The sequence below is a fragment of the Mytilus trossulus genome, chromosome 12, assembly GCF_036588685.1.
Source record: "Mytilus trossulus isolate FHL-02 chromosome 12, PNRI_Mtr1.1.1.hap1, whole genome shotgun sequence".
NCBI classification, from domain to species: domain Eukaryota; kingdom Metazoa; phylum Mollusca; class Bivalvia; order Mytilida; family Mytilidae; genus Mytilus; species Mytilus trossulus.
Window position 1 is genome coordinate 55,261,895 of NC_086384.1, and position 19,778 is coordinate 55,281,672.

General features: G+C 31.6%; 1 protein-coding gene across 1 annotated transcript; it reads left to right on the forward strand.

The window, feature by feature from the left end:
• The first annotated feature begins 53 nt into the window (after positions 1-53).
• Positions 54-17,821, forward strand: LOC134692878 (uncharacterized). Its single transcript, XM_063553494.1, has 7 exons — positions 54-204; positions 4,723-4,817; positions 6,229-6,363; positions 13,243-13,368; positions 15,350-15,408; positions 16,249-16,300; positions 17,267-17,821. Exons 2-7 carry the CDS (start codon positions 4,724-4,726, stop codon positions 17,329-17,331), a joined length of 531 nt encoding a protein of 176 aa, XP_063409564.1. The 5' UTR covers positions 54-204; position 4,723; the 3' UTR covers positions 17,332-17,821.
• Positions 17,822-19,778: the final 1,957 nt, after the last annotated feature.

The following is a 19,778-nucleotide window of genomic DNA, read 5'->3' on the forward strand; positions in this document are numbered from 1 at the left end:
GGTTAAACAAAGGGATCTACTTTAGCAACTGATCGATTATTACATCACGTATGACCGATTGTTCCTAGTCACGTGGTAGCAACGTCGTTGCAAAATCGCCATCGTTTTTGCAACTACTCTTTTTGTTTACTCCTGCAAATTGAAAGAATCCAAAGAATCATCCAGCAAATCAAGTAATTTATCAGTTAATCCAAGAAGCGTAAGGTTTGTATATTTTAATTTTTAAAAATATTCAATCAGTAACATGGTAAAGGAAAATGTTTATTACCAGGTTAATTTATTCTAACTTGTATGTTAAAAATGTAGCTGAATATGATATATTGCAGTCGTGTCCGTTTTGGGTTAAATTTATCAACTTGTATGCCCCCTCTACTATCTGTATGCGCCATCTACTATAGTAGAGGGACATTATGTTTTCTGGTCTGTATGTCCGTTCGTCCGTCTGTTTGACGGTCTGTTCGTTGAACCGTGCGTCCGTACGTCCGTTCGTCCCGCTTCAAGTTTTTGGTCAAGGTACTTTTTGATGAAGTTTAAGTCCAATCAACTTGAAACTTTGTACACATGTTCCTTATGATATGATCTTTCTCTTTTTAATGCCAAAATAAGAGTTTTAACCCCAAGTTCACGGTCCAAAGAAACATAGAAAATAATAATGAGAGTGGGACAACCGTATAATGGGGACACATTCTTGTTTTTAGATAATTTAAACGATAAAAATATTAAACATATATGATATAAGTTAATATTTAAATTTCTAATTTAGTCAACTGGATATTTTTGAAATTTGTTTTATTTTTGTTGTTGAATTGCTGTCTCATAGTAGTGTATCTCAATTATTGCTTTTAACATACTTATTAATTAGTCTGTTTGCTAATGTCCGTAATCGATCCTACCTTAAGAGCCACATGCATAATTTTTACAATGTTGGTAACATGTTACAACTATTTGCATGACGCAACCTCTCTGACAGAAGAAAAACTCAAGATTTATAATGCTTTATAAAATTGAACACAAAAAGGTTGCAAAACCTAAAAATAATAAATTAATCCCACAAAAAAGACAAACAAGACATTCTAATTCGAACAGCTTCCAAATTCCATCCGGCAAAACACAGTACAGAAAAGAATCCCATTTTCCCAGAACTATTACCGACTGGAACAAACTACCGGATGACTTTGTAAATTGCACTTCAGTAGACTCTTACAAATCTTCAATTTCAAAGCATCAATATTAACTCAATTAGAACATCTTACTTTATTATACAAAACATTTTTTTTTCTTTCATTTTTCATATTCTTTTTTAAAATTGTGTATATATTAATCTATGTCTTGTGGCCAGTTTCCTCCTGTGACATTATCTCCAATTTGTTGATTGAGGTCACTACACTATAAATGGTAGAATAAAATATAATAGAGCTACCGTAAAGAGCAAATATATATGGGCGTAATGTGTGAGAGTGAAGAAATCGGCCCTTTACCGGACTTTACCGTCAGTCGTCGAACAGTCATTTTTCTGTTAGCGTCAAAACGGTCAAAATTTTATCGTGATTCGTCAATAAAATCATTTCGATCGCGATTCGTCAAAGATCTCATGTAATTAACCATTATAGTTATTTTTGGAAAAAATATTAACGTGATTCGTCAAAAATCACTCGATCTTTATCGTCATAAAGCCGTGTAGACTAGCTGCATCCTGTCATCATGCAATTACTGTTAACATTATTCGACAAGACATTTTACCGTTATTTGTTATTCCATACTCTAATACAGACTCGTTTCAGTCTAAAAACAGTATATCAAAATATATGTTCCTGGTTCAATTGAAAAAAGGGCAAAAAAGATGCCCAAATATGGTAGTCCAATAACTTCTATTCACGGGGGGGGGGGGGGGGGGTCTCTTCCTATATAAAGGTATATACAAATAGTTATGTGCCGCTGGAATGGGTCCCTTTTTTGATCCGTCAAATATATCAATGGGGTGCAATTTTGCCGAGGAAATATATCAATAGGTAGTAATTGACCGATTGTATATGCATATAGGTACTATTTGAGCTGATAAATATATGAATGGGTTATGATTTCGCTGTGAAATATATGTATAGGTAGGGATTTCACAATTATTCAATATATGAATGGGGGGTGTTTTTAAAATCCCAGCTGCACACCTGTACCCAAAATCCCATGTTGAGACCCCCCCCCCCCCCGTGCTTCTATTGTCGTCTTTGGAAATGGGACTAAACCAGGGTCAGCTTTCCAACTGTAACTTTAAAACCTGTAATCATAAAACCCAAAAGGTCACAATTTGGTTCGTAAATGGGTAATTTTCAAAAGCGTTAATGCTAAATCAATCAGTTCTTTTCCTAAAAGTACATAATATTCTCCAAAGTAGGTCCATGTTGAACATTTTGTCAAAATATTATGATTTTATTCAATTTTCAGACCTTAAAGATCCTTAAAGCTTTAGGAAGACCTTGGCCACCGCCTATACAGTCTTAAATCTTTTGTAACCGATCCAATTTTGATACAGAATTCATCATGTATTTTTTTGGGGGATCGTGGATGGCAGCCAAGGTTAATTATGCGAAAAACAATCATTAAAGTTATGGTTATAAACAGTTATGGAAAAAATACCAAAATTGACCTTAATTACTAATAATGTTTATTCAAGGGGTCATAGCAGTCAGGGGTGGATCCAACCATTTTGAAAAGGTTTGAAAAAACTATATGTCCCCATTCAAATGCATTGATCGGCCCTCCAAAAAGGGGGGTTCCAAACCCCGATCCGCCAATGTAGCTTCATATTTGTCTTAATAATATTATCACAAGAATTTCTAAGTGAAATTAGTAACTTTTTGGCCCAATTTAAAAAAAGACAATAATTATTTAGTGTCAATTTTAATCCTTCGTGAACTTTCTCCTTTCTGATTGGTCATCATTCTGGATCCCTGTTTTAACGTGAAACTCCATATACAAAAGACTGTCACTCTATGTATTACTCGGTTGTGTTATTACTTGGTAGCAACTGATCTATTATTAAATGACGTCACACGTGTTATCGCGTCATCGTTTGGTCCTTGTCACGTGGTATATATAACAACGTCTTTTAGTGCACTCCTGCAAATTAAATATTCCAAAGAATCATTCAGGAAACGCACAGTGATGTTTAAGGTTGATTTATAAGCTACTAGAAGCGTAAGTTTTTTAGTTACTTTAAAAATACTACCAGATGGTCCATGGACACTATCGTCCTTTGGTTTTCGTTGTCACGAATATATGTGGACAGTGAATAACTTGCATTTTTTATTTGATACACTTTCCCAATTAATTTCTTGATATTTAAAATACACGAAATTTAAGAAAGGAATGAAATTACATGTTAAAAAAATTTGGGTGCTAAATCTTTATGTTAAGTAGTGATTCGGTCCAGTTAAAAAAGATCAAAAATTAATACGTCTGTAGCTGTTAATCTGAACTTTAGACCCTTTAGCCGGGATCTACCATTTGATTTTTATGGGGGTAAGGGGGTGGGGGGGGGGGGGGGGGGGGTAGGATGAAAAATTTTGTCCTGCATATTTTTAGCTGTAATCTCTGTCCTGCCTTTTCATTTTTCTCTCTGTTCGGTCTAAACCAGCTGGACCCCCCCCCCCCCCCCCCCCCCCCCATAAAAATCAAATGGTAGCTCCCTTATCACAGAATTGTCAATATTTTGAGTTGGAGCTGGTAGAAATTTCTAAAATTGTGATATCATTTGTCTGTTAAAATAGTACTACACTACACAGTAAAAATCTTTTTTGAGCTAGAGCAGGTGCGATTTTTTTAAATTTGAATTTATTGTCTAAAAGAAATGCACAGTGGAAATGCACTACAAAATTACCATGTTAGGGGGTTATTTTCATACTGTAACTTGTTGTATGTTAAGAAACATAGCTGAATTTGTAATATATTACAGTTGTGTCCGTTTTGATGTAAAGTTATTATGTTACAATGTATATAAAACATATGTTATTTTAAAAGACATTATTCATGGGGCTTGAATTTATACTGATTTTACCACGGGTTGGCACTTTATGCTGACCATTTGACCCCGAGCGACAAAAATTTGACCGGCAGGGTAGTAATCGGTTTTAAAGTGTGTAACAACAGAATCGATCGCGCGAGTCGGTAATTGGGCCACACTTAAAAATATTTTCGTTTGCCCAAATCCTACCCAAAGGTTGAGACGGTGGGTAGGTAGGTCTGCATTTTCTTCTTTTTTCCAAAAAAGAAATTGAAGTATCAGATGTTTATCAGTCTTCGTGTTTATTTGATTAAAAAAAACTTCTTCTAATCAGGACAGTAAAAGAATTTGAGTAGGCAGTCATTCTTTCTGCTAAACGAAATTGAAGTATCAGACGTTTTTTTAGTCTACATACCTTTATAAATAAATTTGGTGTATATTTACTGTCTTCTGATTGGTTGAAAGTATTAGTTTTATTTTCAATGTTGTCAATTTTTATGACGACACGTCAATCTGACGTTGTATATTCATACGCCAACATGTGTGTACATACTTTGTTATTAATAAATTCAAAATAAATAGAAGCCATTCATTAACTAAGTTTTAAAAAAGACCACTTTTTCAAATCAGGATAAAACAAGATTTTGAGAAGGTATTGTAAGGCCAAACACACATATTCTTTTTATTGTCTAACCTAACATTTTCTTTCATTGAATACGGAATAGAATGGGGAGAAGAAGCGGTTGCTATAACCAGCAAAGGAAAGCAGAGAGAAAATCGTTAGAGCGACGTGATCCAGAAGTCAACGTATTCTGTGAAGGTAAAGAAAACATATCACTACCAGGAGATAACTCTGTTCAAATCAGATAAACGTTTTATTTAGGTTCTATCAATAAAGACGTATTAAGCTTCTTAGTGTTCGTCAAACTTCTACATGTGTATATATATATGTCTAATGAAATATTTTCGATAAAGTGGTATGTTCATTTTTTTTGCGCACGCACAATGCTACTTAAGTTAAGATTTTCCTTCGTTAACACCTAAGTCAATTTAATAAAGAAAACTCCGCCATTTTTTAGCTTAGTGTATGCACTGTGGATGCACAAAAAATATTAAACTAAGTCGTAAGTATTTCCTTGTAAAATCTTAGATGCCTGGAGTCACGCCAACACAACCTAAGTGGTATGAATAAAAGCTCTTATACTTAGAAAACGCTTAAGTCTAAGTTACATATAGAGTTACCTTAAAAGTTAAATTTAAAAAAGGGTTAAAATAAGTCGAAAGTAATCGTTTTTCGTAGATCATTAATTTGTTAGCTACCATTTAATTCATTAATCATCATTTCAGTAAAATTTCAGTTCCTATTTAATAACTTTTAGCAGTTTCTGTAATAAAAGACTTATAGAACCGAGGAAAGGAAAGCAATAACTTTTTTTTAACATGTATCTTTAAAAATGGAGAACAACGCGTTTAATATTTTTTTTAAATGCGTCCGAAGCACTTTTCTAGATTTACCTTCACCAGGAACGCTCAAAGCCAAATATATTTGAAAGTCGAACAGTCGAAAGTACCGAAGCAGTTGAAGAGATTGTACTAAGTTGAATTTCAGAAATTTGTGTTAGATGTTCGGACATCTTGGTTTTTTTCCTACGATACAAGGCGAAATATTTTGACCATCAACAAAACTATTTTTTTCCTTTTCATATTAAAGATTTCAATAGCTCATCAACGGTCATTTACGGAAGCGTATTAGCGCCACACATTTTTTTTTTCTTTTTTCCCTATGTTTGAGTTATAACGCAAACGCAAACATAGGGAAAACAAATGTGTGGCGCTAATACGCTTCCGTATTACTACATTTACCCAATTTAAGCAGGTTCTATGTTTATTTTCTTTCGATTTGAGACCCAAATAATACCAATGCAAATATGAAGTAAGAGCCAGAGTCAGACTTTTTTTTCCATTTAAACAAATCAAATGTCATGAAAAGGATAAGCTATCAATATTTTTAGTTTATATTGTTTTTTAACTAATATTAATTGTCCTGACTATGTCTATTACCAGAATTGGTTTCTGTAAGTTCTGCAACAAAGTTAAGTTTTTAAAGATTCATTTGAATAGAATCACTATAGATATATAATTATTTGCCGGGCATCATTACTATAATTAATAACATAACTGACGAAAGCCATGACCCCTAAATAATGAAAATTTCGTGTTTCACACTCCAGGTCAAAATCCAGCGGAAACGAAAGAGGTCAAAGATCAAGCCGACGACAAAAATGAAGATACTTGCCATTGGGATAACTACCAAATGGCATTGTTTTGTCCTTCAGACCAAGATGATCAAGTTCTGTTCTATAAAGGTATTTTCCTCCGTTAATATATATCGGAGCATAAACGGTGACGTCATAGGATATATGGGTTTAATACTTTTTAGGTTTATCAAATATCTACAAAGTGTGGTGGGGTGCTCAAGTTAAGTTTAAACACTTTATATACAGGTAAGCAGTTGGGAAGCAAGTCCTTCGATACGGCCGTTGTCGGCAAGCTCTATCGGCAACAATAGCAGGGGGAATTAATTAGGTGGCGCTACAGTCGTCCGTAACGTCAAAAAGTCCGCCAAATCAATCGGCCAAAAGATTGACGTTTAAAGTATTTTCTTCAACTTGTCATGCTTTTATTATAATTAAATTTTTAAATTTGTAGGTTTTGTGATCAATATAATTTCTTTAAGACATACAAACATTACAAACAATAGCTTTTTATTGCTATTCCTTTATCCTGTCCGTTCTGAAAAAAATAGCCATCGTTCGCCAAAAAAATCGATTTTTCCTAATTTGACGTTTGCGTATCCAAATACAGAAAAGAACGGTTATAACCTTAAATAAAACCGGGAAACCTATTTCAAATTTCTACACCATTTTGAAGCCATCATTTTTTACTTGTATTCATCAATTTTGGTGACCACCAGCCATGTCAATTTGTATCTGGTTTTAGCTACGTTTCTACTTCAAAACAGTGAAGTTTAACGTAAGGGTACCCAAATTGCACCGAGTACCCAAATTGCACCTATTTAGAAAAAATAGCAATGGTATTCTTACAAGATTTCCTAGAGACTAAACAATTTGTATTCTTATGATTTGATACTATGCACGTCTTTCAACATAGGTAAACATATTTAGATTTACACAAAACGTTCACAGTATTTATCAACAGATGGAAGTGTTTACTGAAAAAGCAAAATGTACGAAAACGTCACCATGCGACGTCATCAAAACGTCATCTTTTTTAAATTAGCAAATACTATCAGATTATTACATGGCATTTTTCATATCGCATGTATTATCAGCCCTAGGTTCAATATCAGCCCAAGAGCCGCATGGCTCGAGGGCTGATATTGACCGAGGGCTGATAATACATGCGATATGAAAAATGACATGTTATGATCTTTTTATCATATGCTTCAACAATGGAGAAAAATAACAGATTCATATATTAATTCTTTTAGGTGGTTCTTAAATAGAACTTCAAAGAGTGAAAAGTTTACGGATGTCGGACCCCAAATTTAGTACATTCGATGTTAAATCTTTCTATCGTATACACTATACCCAAACGGAAGAGAAAAATATCTAAATATGTACGAACCGACAAAAAAAAGTAATTCAACAATATTCATAATGAACACTGTTTCGAAAAGTCAATTTTTTAAAGTAATTTTCTAAATTGTGTTTGAAACTTTTAAAAAAGCATTTATTTATTAATTTGTTTGTTTGTTTTTTTTGTGTTTTTTTTAAAATTATTTTACAAACTATACTTTCCAGTATCTAAATAATTGTTTTGCACATTACTTGGTAATGTTTTCAACTGAAAACGTAGCATTGAGGTGTATTTTCTGGAATTTGCCGAGTATCACCGGAATGTCATGCGATAACGTTACGGAAAGGCATGTGATAACAATCGAAGCATGTGATAAACTTTTCATATCAGCCCGATAAGCACCCATTCGAAAAATATGGAATTTACGTTTAATTTAATGCTATTATCATACAGTAAGAATCATATGTTATTTAGTCTAAGTATATGATAAAATATGTTATAAGTATACATTTCGAAAAATATGAAAAGTGAGCATGGACTAATATCCAATTGTTCAAAATATTTGAAGAAATTAAACAAAAGCTCGGTTATTAGACTTTTGACGATGTGAATTTAAGCATGGATGCAATTTGGGTACTCCTCATTACAGAATCATGGAAGGTTTGGAGGTTGATTCAAACCCAATTTTTTTTATGACTCAATATGGATTAAAAAATAAATTGGTGTACCTATACAATAAAGAAGGATAGGGCTTCAAAATAAACGCAGTTTGGATATTTTTTTCTTGATCATAAAAAAACGTAGGTGAAAAAACTGTCAAAATAGGTGCAATTTGGGTTCCGTCACGTTAGCTTCTTTTCATTGTACCTGTTTCAGAGTGCTCTAAAATACTGATTTTATTAAAGACACGAATGAAATTTTGATTAAAAGTTGTGGATTTTCACAATTCCATGCGATACTTGTATTTTAAAGTAACTAAAACCCCTAGTGATCCCCTACATAAATTGACGGTGACATTGTTTTCTTTTTTCAACATACGTCATGTAACGTTTATAACAAAATATGTGTCAGGGTCATGTGCATAGTAAAACTTTACACATTGGAAAAGTGAAACAACAAACAAAGATCTTCTTTATTGCGTTTGAAACTAAACGTCTTGGAAAATTCTGACAGATCTGACAAATTATTGAAATTCAAAATTGTGTCACTTTCACTTATAATTTAACTCAAGCCTATGTTTCTTAGTAAAATACAGAAAAGGAATTTCTGTCAATATTTTTGGTATAAAACTTATAAATCCCTTTTCTGTATTTTACTAAGAAACATAGGCTTGAGTTTAAAGGCTCTCTTGATTTGAAGAAATTTGTTGTGACTCTTGGTCACACTTTATAGAATATAAAATAAATATGGTCAGTACTATTTATTTAATAATTATATCAATTTTCAGAAAGATTATTCAAATTGTAAAAAACTATCATGTTTTATTGCATTAAATATTATCAGAAGTGTTTAAAAAAATTCTGCTAGGAATGATCCCACATATAAAAATTTCTTTCAATATAGCTAGTTTTTTATTTACATGTAGGTGTCATTATCAACATTTCTGAATTGTTTTTTTTTTTTTTTTTTTTTTTTACTTATATTTTGTCTTTTAATTTTTTACATTTAGTCCTTCTCTGAAAAATAGGGAAGTATCTCTTCATTATATTATCATAACATAGTTATACATCGAGTTTCGTTTATTTTCTTTCTAATTTTTGTAGAGTAAACTCCTTTCTTAATTTTTATGCATTTTCCTGGGTTTTTTTTATGGTTTAATTTAAGATTTAAATTATTTAATTAGCAAAACAGTGAAATTTATATTTTACACCTCAGTAATCACACTGGTTCAAACTAGATTTTCATTAGTATAAACTCTTGCATTAAATTTACTCACTATATTATTTCGCTCTTTTTATTGGATATAAACTTTTCCTTTGTTGTTAATTGTTTATTTATACTATTGCAAAGTGTTTTCTTTACATTTTTGAATTTGATATTAATACGTTGAAATTACGTTGACTGGTGGAGATAATCACTCGCACAAATCGGCATAAAATCCACCGCTTCGTTTTGAAATCAATTTGACGTTTGCGTATCCAACATTCTATTGCCGAGATATTTATATCGAGTGTTTGTCTTAATGAGATGCTTTATTAAATTTAAATTCAGCCCATCATTTAAGAGATAACTGTATTGTATTTGAAGCTTTAAGGACGTCCATCGGTAGTTTTACTGTCGCAAATTTAGTTTACCTGGCGACGCGGAGCGGAGACAGGTAAACGGGTATTTGCGACAGTAAAACTAGCGATGGACGTCCGCAAAGCTTCAAACACAATACAGTTATCTCTATTCTAATGCAAAACAAGTTCATTATATTAAATTTCAATCATTATTTCAGTGTAAAATCTTCATTAAAGAAAATTCCGGGAAAAATTTTATCTTCTTTGGTCCCTACACTAGGTGACGTCATAGTTATGCTTCCGGCGTCAAACATAAACACCGGGCGTTTTATGGCTTCTGTGCCGCTTCAAAATGTGGGCATTTAAACTCACTAAATACAATTGTCGTAATAAAATTTTAACATTTGATAAAAAGGAGATTTTTAGGCGCAACAAGTGAGTGTTTTTGTTTATAATTGTAGAAATAGCATGTCAATACATTCCGAAATTCAAAATGTCGGCTTCCCTAGTTACAGACAAGGAGATAGACAATTTTACGCTTGCTGTCATCCAATCAGAACAATTGTTATAAAATAATTGCATAAAAATTTTAGTTTCCTCGTAGATATTTAGATTTTTCGATCAGGAGACTTGACAATTTTCACCCAAACTCCAAGTTTGCAGATAAAATAAAGAATAAAGGACTTTGATTTGATGCGTGAACTTTGACGAGAATAAACTATGGATACTCAAGATTATTTAGGTCAATAGGTTTTTATTACGACAATTGTATTTAGTGAGTTAATATGAGGTTTGTCTCGTCCGTTTTTTACTGAATTTTCACGGTCACGTGACTCTATTGTTGCTGATTAACTTGGGGTCAAACCGTGACCTGCTTTCCAACTGTAAGACTGTGAATTTTACGTACGTGTTTAAAATTATGTGCTGTTTGCATCATTTATAATTCTACCTAGTAGGTTAACATCAAGATCACCATCAAATTGGTAAGAAGATTTATATAATCGAATGTTTCGGTATATGTTAAGACTTGTATATAAAAAGAAGATGTGATATGATTGTCAATGAGACAACTCTTCACCAGTGACCAAAATGACACAGCAATTAACAACTATAGTTCACCGTACTGCCTTCAACAATGACCAAAGCCAATACCGCATAGTCAGCTATAAAAGACCCCGATTTGACAATGTAAAACAATAGACCACTTTCGAGTTCATCCGTCACCGGATAAAATCGTCAATTATGCGCGCCTTTATGACGTCAAATACAAGACCGAGGGAATTACCTGTATCCCTGCACATTATTAAAACGTTCATCGAGTGTCTAAGTGATCGTCATAAGTGAGGGGGGATAGGACCTTTATCAGGACTCCGGGATCGGGTCTTTTAAGGTAGCAATACACAGTTAGGAAAAAAACTTAAAATTGACACTCATAATTTTTAAACACCCTCTTTCCCCTCCTGTCTAACAAAGAAGGCTTTATATGTGTGTTATGCATGTATATGTTTGTAGAAAGAGAATCTTCCATAGATTTGATTTCTAATGGTCATAAGGGTGAAATATAATCCCTTTTGGGTGTAACCATGGCAACAATCTGCATTTCTTAGATACCATGTCACAAAAGTCTCCAAAATTTGGTCTAAAGGAAAATTTCAATGAATTACAGTGATACCTTTCCTGAATCCATAGGTTAATATCTATCAATTGGTCCAAAAAAAAATCATATGTCTTCCTGCTCGTTTTTCCATAAAATTGAATTGAAAAGATCGAGCGCAAAATCTTTGTTGATAAACACTACAAAAATTTATGGACCTATGAACGGTACGGATAGGAAAATACGGACTGTCAATCATTGAATTGGCCTATACAACATGTTTAAATCAATCTAAATGTTCATATAAACCCACTAAGAAGGCTATATTATTCTTCAATTATCTAGAAATCAATTTTATTGTACAAAAACTTTCATATTTAAAAAATTCACAGGGCCATAATGCGAAACTAAACTTCTAACTGTGTATTGCTACCTTAAAGCTCGGGATTTCGGGATTGACCCTTTCGTGATCCGGGAATCCTTTTTTTCGGATTTCGGGACTTCGGTATTTACTTTATTCAAATTCGGGACCTCGGGATTTCGTTTTTTTAAGTCCGGGATTTCGGGATCAGAACCCCTCCTATCCCCCTCATAAGTACCTACTCACAATTGACAGCAGTGCTGATGTCAATTATGAGAATTTTATTTGCCAAATACGAAATGACACCAAAGCTGTTTTCAAGAGATGGGTGGCATTAAAGTAAGATCACATGGAGTCCTTTTATTTTTATTTTTAACTTTGTATTCTAAAAGTTTACTCCAAGGAATTGGTTCCGCTTTCTGATAACCTTCTTTGATATTTCTGTGTTTGTACTCTTTCTTCCCTCTGGTTTTAAGTTGACGTAGCTGTTTTTTTTTGGTTGTTTCTGTGTTGAAACGTATTCGCTTGAATTTTATTGCATGACTTTAATGGGATGGTCTTAGCAAGATGAGCAGGATGGCAACTTTTAGGGGACAGATATTCATCAGTGTCAGAAGGTTTACAATTTAATCTGTGGCTATGATGCCATCTGTGAGTGAGCTGGAAGTTTCGAGGAAGGCGATTTGGGATTAAGATTTCTCATGAGTAAATGTAATATTAGGATGTATGTTGTTGACATGAGTGATGAATGTATCTTAATCGTCGTCACTTTTATTCCATTTCATATCAGCATCATCTATAAATATAAACCAGTAAAGCGGTCGTTCGATAGAAGACTCAAAGAAATTTTAGTTTTTTTTTCTAATTTGTACATAGATATGTTGGCATAAGACAGAGCTATTTTGGTACCCATAGCAGTTCCATTAACTTGTAAATAATGATCTCCATCAAAAGTGAAGTTGGTTTTTTTTTTGGTGCCAGCGTGAGAATTTTGACCAGGCATTCAGTAGGTGGATATTTCACTGGTCTGGAGTTCCAAACTTCTTTACATGCATCAATGCTTTCTGCATGTGGAATATTTGTGTAAAGAGAGGTCATATCCATAGAAAAAATTGTGGTGTCGGAGGGAAGTGGAGTTAAGGCCTGCATTTTCCTAAGACAATCGGTTGTATCTTTAATGTGAGATGGTAAGTCTTCAACATGTTGATGAAGGGGGAAGTCAACGAATTTCCGATATTTTTTCCGTCGGATGACCGTTTACTGAAACTATAGGTCTTCCTGGGTTATTGGCCTGATGAATTTTAGGTTAAAGAAAAAGTTAGCTTCATCAGGCTTGTGTATCTCTGTAGGTGAAATCGGATGCACATATATATATAAATATATAATGTTTTCGTTACTTCTAGACAATAATTGGATAATTCTGCTCTGACTGCAGAAAAATGTTATACATGTTTCTCTTCGAAAATAGAAATTATAAAGACAGAATTCGAAAAAAGATTCCAAACCAAGGATACAGAGGATACAGAGACAGGTAATAATAGTATTAAAATCGAAAAGGAAGAACCAGAACCAGAGAAGAAAGAATTAATAGAGGGTAAATATTTATAGTTGTTGGTTTTATTTTGTACTGATTATCCTTTTTTCTACTCTGTTCTCTTTTGTTTATTTTATGACTTGATCCTTATTGCTCCGACATCTCACAATCGGCATCATCAAGTTGATCCGTTTATCAGTCTCTTTCTGGGGGAAAGCCTTTTTTAGATTGCCCATGTCATTTCTGGGGAAAGCCTTTCTTTAGATTGCCCATGTCTTCTCTGGGGAAAGCCTTCTTTAGATTGCCCATGTCTTTTCTGGGGAAAGCCTTCTTTAGATTGCCCATGTCTTTTCTGGGGAAAGCCTTCTTTAGATTGTCCATGTCTTTTCTGGGGAAAGCCTTCTTTAGATTGCCCATGTCTTTTCTGGGGAAAGCCTTCTTTAGATTGCCCATGTCTTTTCTGGGGAAAGCCTTCTTTAGGTTGCCCATGTATCTTTCTGGGGAGAGGCATCTTTAGATTGCCCATGTCTTTTCTAACTTTTCTAATCTTGATTACTAAATATTTTGCCACTTTGTCCATCTGACCTTATACGACCTTGATATTGTCCATCTAACCTTATACGACCTGGATATTCTTAAATTTATTTGTCTTATACATTGTATTCTCTTTTCTTTATAGTTTGACACCCCATTATTCTTTATTCCTTTCTTTCTAATTTTTCTTTATTCCTTATTTTTTTTGTCCAAGGTCCATTCTTCTCAATTGTCTGAACCCAATCCCGACCCTACGCTATGAAGTACTTTCATTGTCTTCTCATTTCTTCCGTGAAAATCACTACGCAGTCAATTCTTTATTTTTCTAGAGAGATTTCACTGTTGAATACTGCTAGTCTCCTTTCTGACTAGTTCTAAACTACCGGATCTCACTTTATGCATATGGACTCCCTATATATATAGCTACAAGAATATGCGAAAAGTACGGGCTTCAACAGCAAGCTATAGAGTCCCAAAATGACTAGTGTAAAACCATTATGATTTAAACGGAATAACCAACGGTCTAATATATATATATATAAAAACGAGAAACAAGAAACACTAATGAACCACATCAACAAACGACAACTACTGAACATCAGATTCTTGACTAAGAACAGGTATTTTATACGTCCAAGCCTTCATCCTTATCTAAAACAATATACTAGTGTAACACCACAACATAGAAAGACACAGTATGAATTATCAATTTAAATGGCTTCACTCAATCAAAAGACATTTTAACACAAGTGAATATACTCTGAACGAATAAATTTGATTCAAACTCATTCTGCGAAATTTGTGTTAAAACAGAGGGAAATGAAGAGCGAAACTTCAGAAAATTAGGGAGTAATAAAAAGGAAGATGTGGTATGATTGCCAATGAGACAAAAGACCAAATGACACAGACATTAACAACTATAGGTCACCGTACTGTACTGCCTTCAATATTGAACAAAGCCCATACCGCATATATAGTCAGCTATAAAAGTCCCCGATAAAACAATGTTAAACAATTCAAACGAGAAAACTAACGGCCTTATTTATGTAAAAAAATAAACGAAAAACAATTGGATGAGGGTTCAGAATAGGCCCCCATTTTTATTTTATTTTATCGTATTTATTCTGCACGTTTTTTTTTTTTATCGATTCTGTAAACTAGGATAGACCTTCTTAAGAACAACTTAGCATTGTACTGCAGTAGACCTCATAATTATATGACTGTGCAACAAGAATAATGGTAAAAATGTGCCAAATAACAATTAACAAAGCCATAAAAAAGGGAAAAAAAGAGTATATAATAATGGCATTGGGTTGCTACACTATAATTAATACAGAAAAACGGACAGAATAAATAAAGAAAATAGAAAAATTCTCTATGAAATGAAAAATTAATGAATAAAGGCATTACATTTAAGGTACACCCTTTTAATGTGTTAATATTAGTAACACAGATAGACCCTAGGCCTAATGCTTTATCAAATAATTATATTGTATTACTTTTACAGTGCAAGAACAAAATAGAAAAGTTGGATTGTTTGTAAGAATGACTGGGTTCCTAAGAAAGGTAGGGAACTTTTTTCTTCTGAAATGTATGGTATTGTATTCTTCCGTATAAGGTGTGGTATTAATTCTCCCTAAAGTTTAGCTACATTATTCTTACTGAATGTACTAGGGTACTTTATCTTTCGAAAGGTACTATGGTATTTTATTCTTCCGAAAGGTAGGGTACTTTATTTTTTCCGAAAGGTAAGGTATTATATTCTTTCGAAAGATAGGATATTTTTTTTCTCCGAAAGGAATGCTATTGTTTTTTTCCGAAAGGTAGGATATTGTATTCTTCCAGAATGTATGCGACTTTATTCTTCACAAAGAAATGGTATTTTATTTTTCTCTAAGATATGGTATTTTATTTTTTTCGAAAGGTAGGATATTTTTTTTCCGAAAGTTGGCGCCAATTTATGGCGAGTTCCAAATATATGGCAGATTCATTATCTATGGCAGATCTTTCTCATAACGTCACAATTGAATAACGCCATATTACATCGTCGCTGATTACGATGGCGGAATCCATAGATTTGATCACCTTTCAAGATGAAGGTATTTCACCCGACAATAGTTCTACTATATGGTTTAATTTACCGTTTGAAGGAAGATGTGACCTTTTATCCTAAAGAGGGTCTTCATCACGGTCTGTATTTATAATTTGTCTATACCGCTTTCTCTTTCTATATTTATTTTGCAAATTATTCTGCATTTTTAATCTTTAAAACCCAAATATTCCCTGTTATGAAATTATTCGACCGTTTTGCTGTATTTTGTATTCTCTATTCTCTATACTGTAAAATCCCTTAAAATGCATAGTTATTGAAGATTTATTGTATATTTGTGAGATATTTCGTTTCAGAAGTCTACGTCTTACAAAAAAGAGAAAAAGTTAAAACAGAATGTCAGACAGGGTAAAAAATATAATATTTTTGTAAAGTTTATTTTGAATAAGAGAAATGACTTGATAAATGCGCATGCTCAACACACGATAATTCTCAGTCTCGATGAGGTGGGTCTCATTGGGGTCTAAGCGTGACGCGGGATTGCCGATTTTTTGTAAGCATGACGCTTGAAAGTCAAATGTTTGTGCCGTGAAAACGGGAAATGAAGTCTATTTCGCGGGACCCGGGAAATTACCAAAAAAAAATACAAAAAAAAATTAAAAGTACATAGTGAATGCGGGACACGGGAATCTGTCCAAAAAAAAGCGGGATCCGGGATCAGAACCCTCAATGAGATGAGTGTCTAAGGTGTTGCGGAATTTAATCGCCTTCGAGTCACTATGTCACGAATAAAATGAAGGTCAGTATTTTAAATGAGACGTCAGGTCAGTTTTTACAATGCCGTTAAAGACGCTCAAGAACAAGTATCAATCAAGTTGGAAATCATACCACAGCTCTATGGCAATATATTGGGGCGTGCTTGCTTATAATGCCGGGTGTTATGATTGGTATAATATGTATTTAAATTCAATACATTGGTAAACTGCAGACCAATCTATCATCATATAGATTGCAGTTCATATTCAAATCGCAGAAACATGTTATCGTCCAGAATGTGCATTTTAACCACTACTTAGCGTTTAACGGGAAAACATATTAGCTACACATAAATATGCCATACAAAACACGTTATATAATGAGGTCAATTGAACTTGGTCATGTCAAAGCAGTCCAGGCCATTACCAACTTTAAGACTTTGATTATTTCGACATTTTCTACAACTGTTTTATCAATAATTTTTGAAGATAAATAATGATGAAAAATATAATGAGTATTAACTTTGTTCTAACAGCATCCTCAGTTTCGAATTGTGCACTTTTTCTTGAATTCCTTGAATTTTAAGACACATCTTTATGTTTATTTTCAATTTTGCAGGAAAAAGTAAAGACTCAGGATCCAGATCTTTCGTGGGCATGTTCCATTGCTGCGTATTTAACTGATTATGATTTTCGGAGATTGCTTGTATAAAAAATATAATGCATTTAAAATATAAATAAAAAAAAAACAAAAACAAAAACAAAATACAAAAAAAAAATATAAAAGATGTGACCTTAAAAAAATAAATAATCTGAAATTTAAAAAAAAATTGATATTGTATGTGTTTTATATTGTCACCATAAGGGTCTAGCATGGGGTTTCTTATTTTTATTTTCTGTATACTATTTGATTTTTAGGGAAGTATATCTTTATTTTTTAATAGTTAACGTTTATTCTGTAAAATTCTATTCTTCTATATAACTTATATATCATCCTGGTCCCATTAACACATTCTCCATTTATTTTATTTATCTTACAGACACCTTCTACCTTTGATAACTATTTTTTCCGGTACTTATTTCCACAAGTGGAGGTATACTTATCACGATTAAACGTACACTCTTGTTTCTTTCAATTATGATTGAGTATTTAAACAAATGTATCTGTGTGTGTGTATGTTATATAAAAGAAAATTAAAAAAATTATAAATTATAAAATATGAAAAAAAAAATTAAAATATGAAAATATGAAAAAAAAATAAAAGTATATTAAAATGTGTGTTATGAAAAAACAAACAAAAATGTAAAAAAATACAAAAAAAAATATGAAATGTGTGTTATTACAAAAAAAAAAAAAAAAAAAAAAAAAATATGAAAAAAAAATACAAAAATATAAAATACAAAAAAAAAAGGAATAAAATGTGTGTTATAAAAAACCAAAGAAAAATGTACAAAAATATAAAATATAAAAAAATATAAAATGTGTTATTAAAAAAACAAACAAAAAAATACAAAAATGATAAAATATGAAAAAAAATAAAAAAAATATAAAATAAAAAAAAAAGAATTAAAATGTGTGTTATAAAAAAAACATAGAAAATATAAAAAAATATAAAATATAAAAAAAATATAAAATGTCAGTTGATAAAAAAAAAAATTATAGAAAAATATAAAATGTGTGTTATTAAAAAAAGAAACAAAAAATAAAAAAATGATAAAATATGAAAAAAATATAAAATGTGTGTTGATAAAAAAACAAACAAAAAATACAAAAAGATAAAATATGAAAAAAAGAATAAAAATGTGTGTTAAAAAAAAACCAAACAAAAGTTCCAAAAAATATAAAATATAAAAAAATATATAAATATGTAAGTTAATAAAAAAAAATAAAAAAATTTAAAAAATGAAAAAAATAGGAAAATGTGTGTTATTAAAAAATTAAGAAAATATAAAAAAAAATAAAAAATGATAAAGTATAGAAAAAAAAGAAATAAAATGTGTGTTAATAGAAAATGTGTGAGTTATTAAAAAAACAAACAAACAAATTAAAAAAATATATAAAATATAAAAAAATTGTATATGTGTTTAATTTTTTAATTTGTTTTGAGTATGATTATTCATGCAATTGTGTAGGTGTTAAATATAATGGGGAAAAAACACAATATGTGACGAGTATAGTTATTTTCGCAACTGTTTGTGTAAAAAAAAAATGTTATATAAATACAAATACAAAAAAAAGTATGATGCAAAATATGATAAGCTTGTGTGTGTGTTTTCTGTGATTTATTTCTGATATGAATATTCATGCAACTGTGTTGGGTGTTGAAAATACCCATTAAAACAAATAAATGTGTGTCTGTGTTAAAAAAGAATTACAAAATATAATTTTATTTTACAAAATTTGTGATTTATATATATGTAAAAATAATAATATTTTTTTAAAATGTAAAAAGAATATAAAATGTCTGTTACTTCGTACTTTTTTGGCCTTTTTAACTTTTTTGGATTAGAGCGTCACTGATGAGTCTTTTGAAGACGAAACGCGCGTCTGGCGTTTAAACAAATTTTGGTCCTGGTATCTATGATGAGTTTAAATATATATGTATAAATAATAATATTTTTTTTTATAAAACTTAAAAAAATTATAAAATGTGTGTGTTACTTCGTACTTTTTTGGCCTTTTTAACTTTTTTGGATTTGAGCGTCACTGATGAGTCTTTTGTAGACGAAACGCGCGACTGGCGTATAAACAAATTTTAAACCTGGTATCTATGATGAGTTTATTTATATAAAAAAAAATTATATAAAATATATATAAAAATATTTAATGTGTTTGTGTGTCTATATCTTGTAATTTTTTTCAATAGCCAGGGTGTTAAAAAATGAGAAAAAAAGAAAAAAAACAAATAATATAAATATAAAATATGATATGGTTATGTGTGTGTTTTTTAAAATTTATTTCTAGCAACAGAGTGGGTGTTAAAAAAAAAAGAAGATAAATCTAAAATTAAACATTAAAAAAAATAAAATAAGAATGAGTTAATGAGTGTGTATTTGTGTGTATCTTGTAATTTGTCTCTATATGATTGTTCATGCAACTGTGTGTAAAGAATTTATAAAAAATAGAGAAA